This window comes from Chelonia mydas, chromosome 10 (assembly GCF_015237465.2).
Source record: "Chelonia mydas isolate rCheMyd1 chromosome 10, rCheMyd1.pri.v2, whole genome shotgun sequence".
NCBI lineage: Eukaryota > Metazoa > Chordata > Testudines > Cheloniidae > Chelonia > Chelonia mydas.
In genome coordinates this window covers 65166745-65174733 of record NC_051250.2, presented here as the reverse complement: position 1 = coordinate 65174733, position 7989 = coordinate 65166745, and the positions used below count along the sequence as shown (strand labels likewise).

General features: G+C 47.6%; 1 protein-coding gene across 1 annotated transcript in view; it reads left to right on the top strand.

Annotated features, from left to right (window-relative positions):
• Window positions 1–452: 452 nt before the first annotated feature.
• SLC27A2 (solute carrier family 27 member 2) overlaps window positions 453–7989 on the top strand; it is a 30070-nt gene continuing 22533 nt past the window's right edge. Inside the window, exons 1-3 of the mRNA XM_007066868.3 lie at window positions 453–1049; window positions 6011–6220; window positions 7550–7708. Coding sequence (XP_007066930.2) covers window positions 581–1049; window positions 6011–6220; window positions 7550–7708 — 838 coding nt within the window. The 5' untranslated portion in view covers window positions 453–580. The remainder of the gene's footprint in view (window positions 1050–6010; window positions 6221–7549; window positions 7709–7989) is intronic.

The following is a 7989-nucleotide window of genomic DNA, read 5'->3' as shown; positions in this document are numbered from 1 at the left end:
GGCCCCACGCCGCCTGCAGCAAAGCAGGGAGGCATCTGTCAGCCGTTGGGGCACCTGTTCTGGAAGGGGAATCGGAAAGAAAGTTGCTACTATCCTGATTTCTCTGAGATCAGCCTCCCTTCCCAGGTACCTAACCACTTTGGGTGCGGTGGAGTGAGTCGGGTTTAGCGGTACCGCTTGGCAGGCGAGCCAGAGCTAGAGAATACTTTGCTTTTAACGACAGGGCTCTCCCGCAAAGGCGTTTCCCCGATCTCTCACCACGTCCCGCTCTGGAAAAGTGACCGACCATGAGTCCGCCCCCCTGTGCCCCACGCGGCAGGTTTCGCCTGGTCTCCGCAACCACCCAGCCCCAGGTGGCTGGTACCTGGTCCTGACTCCTCCTGGATGCGATTCCTCCCCCCAGGCCAGCCCACCCGCTCCCTCTGATCCCACCCCCGCTCGGGGCCAGCGAGGAGGGAGCGGCTGGGCCCGCCCCTGCCCAGCCGGGAGGCGAGCAGCGGGCCAGGCGCCGCGCCGCGTTCCCCCCGCGCAGCTCCGTGCGCTCCGAGTCCCTTGCGCTGAGCACTGGCCGGGCAGGGTCATGTTCTACACCGCGCTGGCGGGGCTGCTGCTCCTGCCGCTGCTGCTGCGCCTCGCCTGCCCCTACTTCTTCCGCGACCTGCGCTTCTTCCTCACGGTGGCCTGGCTGTCGCAGCGGGTGCGCAGCGACTCGGCGCGGACCCCGCCGCGCACCATCCTGGAGGTGTTCACGCAGCGGGCGCGCCGGACACCCCGCAAGCCCCTGGTGCTGTTCAGGGAGGAGGTGCACACCTACGGGCAGGTGGACAAGCGGAGCAGCCAGGTGGCCCGGGCGCTGCGCGAGCACGCCGGGCTGCAGCAAGGGGACTGCCTGGCCCTCTTCCTGGGCAACGAGCCTGCCTACCTCTGGATCTGGCTGGGCTTGGCCAAGCTGGGCTGCGCCATGGCCTGCCTCAACTGCAACATCAGGGCCAAGTCCTTGCTGCACTGCTTCCAGTGCAGCGGAGCCAAGGTGCTGCTGGCAGCCCCAGGTGAGACCCGCCAGCGGCCAGCCTGCTCAGCCCGGAGCTGCCCTGGGTGGGGGGATAGGGAAAGTGGCTGCCCCCCGCTGCCCATCCACGTGGGCCCACACCTGCTGCCTGGGCTTCTGCTGCTCATCGACATCTGCTCAGGGGGAGAGCTCACCTGCCCTGCAGCCCTCTGAGGCAGGAAAGTGGGACGCGCCCCAGGACTGGGGATGCGGGTAGCCCAGAATATGAGAGTTCCCCAGGGGTGGGGATGGGGGTAGCCTGGAATCTGAGACAGTCCCCACATTGTTGGGGGTAGCCCAGAATGTGGGCCAGTCCCCCTGGGACCCAGAATGTGGGATAGTCCCCAGGGGATGAGGATGGCCCGGAACATGGGACAGTCCCCAGGGGATGAAGGTAGCCTGGAATGTGGGACAGTCCCTCTGGGGACAGGGGTAGCCCAGGATGTGGGACAGTCCCCAGGGGTTGGGGAGCGGGTTGAGGAGGAGGGTTCTTCCTTTAGCATGTACAATAACTTCTGCTACAACTTCATTGTCAAGACTTCACCTCTCCAGTGTCAGTAATTTGGAACAAATAAACAGTGAGGAAACTTCAGCTTGGTGCAGGACAGAGGTAACTGGGTCAAAAGTCAGTGAACATAGTAAATGGAGTCTTATTGTAAGGTCTTTCGGATGCTCTGTCTCAACTCAACTCCCACAGCTTTGGTGAGGCATGGTAAGGGAGATGCCTTGCCCAGAATTTTTTCCCCCGGGGAGGGAGGCAGGGTTCTGCCCATATTTAGCCAGTGCAGAAGAGCAAGATGCAGTCTGTAAGGCCCTAGTCCTACCAATGCACATGATTAGCTTTGCACATGAGTAGCCCTATCAGCATCAAGTTTGGGGCCTTAAACCTTAATCCTGAAATTGACTGTGTCTAGGTGGTCCCCTGTGCCTTCATTGAGCCCCACTGACTTAATGGGGCTCCAGGTGGGCAAAGGAGGATCAGCCCAGATGAAATAGGTTGTAGGATCTGTGCCATAGTGCTGAAGGTTTTTGTCAAAGAGCCAGGCAGTCAAAGATGTAGCATTTAAACATCCAGGTGCTTTTTGGGGTAAGCAGAGGATGCATCAAGTCAGGTGTAAGAATGTAACATACCTTCTGTAAGTAACTACATGGGGAACAAATATTTAATAATGGGCTCTTCACTCTAGCAGAGAAAGGCATAACACACCACCCAAGAGCTGGAAGTTGACGCTAGACAAATTCAGACTGAAAATAAGGTGTAAGTTTTTGATGGTGAGAGTAATAAATCATTGGAACAATTTACAAAGGGTGGATTCTCTGTAACTGACCATTTTAAAATCAAGATTGGATATTTTTCTGAAAGATCTGCTCTAGGAATTATTTTGTGGAAGTTCTATGGCCTGTGTGAGACAGGAGGTCAGAGTAGATGACCACAATGGTCCCTTCTGGCCTTAGAATCTATGAATGGATAAATGTTCCCAAATGATTTGCAATATATTTTCATTTCCAATTTATATAGTAAGGGGAAATCTCCAGAAAGAGAGAGTTTACTTAGGTATCAGGTGTTTTATATATCTATATATAAAGATAGAGTATCTGCATTAATATTTGCAGGGTCAAGGCCATTTCTATGCAGATGTTTAAATGCTCCTAAATTTTATTAACTCAAAAACAAATCTTTCCAAGCCTAACACAGGAACTATACCTCAGTGAGAATGAATTCCATGCTACATTTGAACTTTCAAAATTAATCAATTTATCTGCTTATCAGCATGGAAAAAAGCTAGTGTTTAGGACAGGAAAATGTACTTTTCAAAAAGTATTCAGCTCTGGGAAGAGACCAAACCAAGGAGGTTTCAGCTCAAAATGAGATTTTTTTTTAAGCTGAGTGGTTGAAAATGGTGGGTTATTAATGACACAATTTCCCCAATCTTAGCTGCAGTAGTCACTACTAGCAGCTGTTAAAATAATATAAGGAGAGGACAAAAAAAAAAAAAGATTTCCCCTCTGTTAAACATTTACTTTGTCACCCCTGATCTGAGTTTCAACCTTTACTCTGCATTTTTGTGCTACCCTTGGTCAAAGGTAAATCTCTTCTGATCTCTTCTGAGATTCTGATCTCAACTGTATCACAGTTGTGACCATTGTTATTTACTTGCATGGATATTTTGAATAGGTTTCTGCAAAGGAATATGCTGACTCAATTATAAACAGGAGTAGAGTGTATTGTATTTATGTCTGTTTGGTGCCAGACCATGGCTCATTAGATCTACATTTGGAGAAAGGGGGGTCAGGTGCCTCTGCAGAACATTCCACTCCCTGCCACCCAACCCAATTCTCCATGCAGTCCAGGGTCTGTGTAGAAAGAGGGGGTGGAGTGAGAGTGGGCAGGAACAGGAGGGGCAGGCCACCTGAATGCACATCATTCTCCCTTCCAGTCCTGCAGAAGATGTCCAAAAATGTTAATAAAGCCGGAAGCCATATTAACCATTTTTAGTTCCCCTGCCTGAACCCTAGAGGAGGCTACAGAGGGTCGGGGGGATCCTTGGCAGTACAGCACCAATGGGTTATGTTGGCAGGGAGCCAGGGGTGTTGGTGGGAGCGAGAGTAGCAACAGAGGTCTGGGGTCTCCACACAGATGGCCCTGCAACCTTCCAGCTTTGGGGGTAGCTTTTCTGGGAGGGGGGCAAACTTTTACAGTCTGAGCCTTGTCTTGGTATATTTATAAATACCATTCCCAAGAACATCAACAGGCGACTACCCTAGAAATATTGGTTCCAATAATAGCAATACCAGTTGCTAAATTCAAAGTGAATGGCAGAGCTGTTTGTTTTGTGATACAGCAGGTTGGGTTGCTGAATCCAACAGTAGGTTGCATATTAGGAACAGTTCCGACTCTTCTGATGGCATTTCCACACAAGAAAAATGCACACAGCCAGCTCTTGCAGCATTTCATGACTTGGGGAAGGGATTGATATAAATTAAATGAAAGGACTCTTGCAAATTACATGAATATCTAAGAAATGGCATGTGCAAGAATTCAGTCCTTTGAGTGAAGAGAAAAGTCCCTGGGATATTGAGTCAGTCTCCTACAGCGAATACTGGCTCTTTTATATCGGCACTACATAAACCAGCTACCTCTTACAAGTAATCTCTCACTTTTGGTTTTAGTGATATAAAAGTTAAAGCGCTACGTAAGTTAACTGTAGACATTAAATTGGACAGTGTGTCAGGGTTTTGTTCAGACATAAAAAAAAAATATTTCATGCTATAAAACATGCTAGAAATGTGGGGCCAGATTCTCAGCTGGTGTAAGTCAATGTAGCTCCATAGAAATCAGCACAGCTTCTTCCCCTGATCCTGGTGCTGGCTTTACACTCAGCACTGATTAGGGCAGCCCTCAAGACAGCCACTGAAGTCAATGGATCTATGACAGATTACGCCAGCTGAGAATCTGGTTTGTGTCTCTCTACACATCAGTAAATTTGATAGCATGTACCTGGGGACAAATTTTCCTCCCCTTGCTCTCATAAAACTCCAGTTGATTTGACTTCAGTGGGAGCGTTTATGTGAGTAAATCAACCCCAATGTGTCCCTCGGTGTGAATGTTCCCTGGCTTGATTTGTGTGTGAGTTTTACAGTTTGATTCCCGTAAATTATTCTTTCTACAACATGAATCTGTGATTCCTTCTCCACCCTGCTTCAAGCTGTTTTGAGAATGGAAACCTGAAGCAGTAGCTGTTTGAGTGAAATTGGTGATGAGGTCCATGTTAAATTATCTGAACTTGCTAGTTCAAAGGGGAATTGTCACACCTGTGATTTGAAAGGTCTTTTTGTTTGCTTTGTAGCGTGCTTGTCAGATTCCACCCAACATTATGAAAATGTAGACTCTCTTTTCTGTTTTCACGCATATAGCCATTGGCATATAGCCATTCGCTGTTTAAAGGAGGACTTTGAGTTGCAAGAAACCAACCAAGACGCTGGTGACTATACCAGCCAAAGCAGATAATCTTATTTTTCTAATAGAACAAGTGAGCAAGTAAACGTCGTGCTGTACATGAAGAGAGCCTGTGCACTGTCATTTCTCACACTGGACCCTTTTTATTGTAAATGTCTACTTTTTTTTTCTTTGGCATCCAGGCTCACTGTGGATGAAATTCACCTTTGTACAAAGGATGGGTGGGACGTAAGTGGTACATAGGCTGGTGTGGGAACTCTGCACAGGAGTGTATTTCCCTCGAAGGGGGAAATTCACCACCCTTCAGTGTCCATTTTGTCCATCCCCTAGCTAGCCCAAAGCGGCCACAAAGAGGCTATAAGGCTCCCTAGGAAACACCCTCAGCGTGAGTCCTATTCAGCAGACACAGAGCTAGCTGGGCCAGCTATATATTCCTCTCCCAGCCCAGGGATCATGTCCCTGGTGGCTGCAGGCAGGAGGAAGTGTGTCTAGGGCATTCCTACTCCCTGGTTCTTGCAAGGCCCATACCTCTCAAAGGTGAGCTAACCTGTACTGATGATTGAGTCAGCCCCAGGATCAGGGAGGCACAAAGTGCTTTTCCTCAGGCCTGGTCTACACCTAAAATTGAGACTGCCCAAGTTACGTTGGTCAGGGCTGTGAAAAATGTCATGCCCTGTGCACCGTAGTTAGGTTGACGTAACCCGCACCGTAGTAACGGCTCTCAGGCAGGTGGATTATCCACATCAAGGGAAAACCAACTTCTGTTGATGTAGAAAGCTTTTATACTACAGCACCATGCAGCACGGCTGCGGCAGTGTAGCTGTCACTGTAGCCACTGTAGAGTAGCCATGGCCTCACTCCTTTCATTAGACGCTGAACCGACATAGGCATGAAGCATTCCTGAGTCCAGTTAAATACAAAATCTCCCAAGGCAAAACTTGGGACACAAATTTGGCCAGGCAAAATTTTCTTAGAATTATTTTCTATTTTCTTTGCTCCATAAGAATTGAAAGCAGCTGTTGAAGAAATATTGCCAGCCCTGAAAGAAGAAAACATCAGAGTCTTCTACCTAAGCAGGACATCCGACACAAAAGGGGTTGACAGCTTCATTGACAAGTTGGAAGTGGTTTCAGATGAGCCTATTCCACACTCTTGGAGATCAAATGTCACTTCTAAAACTCCTGCCATGTATATTTATACCTCTGGGACTACAGGTAATGTAAATGGGGTTATCTGACAAACATCCCAGCGACGGAGGGGAAGAAACGATTAGAGTGAGATTTTAATTTTCCTTTTTTCTGCTTAGCAATTCTTACAAGCCATCTTCAAAATCCCATTTCTGTCTGAAAATATTTCACCTGCTACTGTTACAAGGAAACCCAAGAGTTCTGGAAATGAAAGAGATTAGAGACAAATGTTTTTTTCCTTTTCTTTGGGCACTGGAAAACACTTTGTGTACGGTCACGTTCCCTTGTGTGTGTGGATCATCTAACACGTCAATGGGGGGAGAAGAACATTTGGAAAAAAAATAGACAGATGTGACTGTCCAATCTCCAAAATCGGCCGGGGGGGGGGGGGGGGACTCAGAGATCGGTACAGTCCTAGAGGCTATTTTTAACCACTTTTTGGTTTCATTGACTAGATCACAAGGTGATGGGGCTCATTAACTATCGCAAGCACTTTTGGAAGTAAACGTCTTCCGAGGTGTATGTGAATCAAATTGTATCTTAAATGAATCAAACTGTACCATATTTTACTATAGTTGACTCTATGCTTTCTTTCCCATACAGTGCCACTCCCCCACCAGCATGACCTACTCTGGCATTCCTGTATATTTTGCATCCTGGTGCTACCATGCCCCATTGATTAGCATTGTCCCCCCAAGTTTCTGTGATACCTATCATATCAAAATCTTCATTCAATAGCAGGCCTTCAGGTTAAGCCATCTTAGTATTTGGACTTCTAGCAATTGTATACAAACACTTATAAAACTTGTCAATATTTAGTTGTATACCTTCACGTGCTGTAAATAAACAGGACTCTTTTTCATTTGACTCTTTTGTTTCTATCTGTACTTTATCAACTTCTAGCCTCTGATAGTTACGAGGCTATAGAACAGGGGGCGGCAGCCTTTCAGAAGTGGGGTACCGCGTCTTCATTTATTCACTCTAATTTAAGGTTTCGCGTGCCAGTCATACATTTTAACGTTTTTAGAAGGTCTCTTTCTAAAAGTCTTTAATATAGAACTAAACTATTGTTGTATGTAAAGTAAATAAGATTTTTAAAATGTTTAAGAAGCTTCATTTAAAATTAAATTAAAATGCAGAGCCCCCCGGACTGGTGGCCAGGACCCAGGCAGTGTGAGGGCCACTGAAAATCAGGTCGCGTGCCGCCTTTGGCACGCATGCCATAGGTTGCCTACCCCTGATTGAGTATCCCCTTCAGTAACTCCTCCGCTAAGGGATGTCCCTGTCCAAACCACCTGGGTCATTAGGTGTACCAATCATATGAAAGAGCACACCTTTTCTATTGTCTTTACACAGGTCTTCCAAAGGCTGCAGTGATTACCCACCAGCGCATGCTGTTAGGTTGTAATTTGTTCATTGCAAGTGGCGTGACCTCTGAGGACGTTGTGTATAATGTCCTGCCACTGTATCACAGTGCTGCCCTCCTGGTTGGAGTTCATGGATGCATCATGCAAGGTACAGTGCACCTTACAGTGTAAATGAGTTACTGTGCATATGGGAAGAAACAGCAAAATTCATACCCGGAGCCAGCTCTCCAGCCCTACATGGCAGTGTCACAGTTTCAGGGTTAACTGCACCTTTGACTCCACTCCTGGTCTCCTTTGAAGGACCCACTTAGAAGCTTCAGTCTTCTTAGCCCTCACCACTTTTGGATGGAGACCTGCATCATCCTCCCTCCAGGCTGGGGGTTTACACTTGCAGTCCTTCTGCACTTCATTGAGATTTCCCCAGAATGA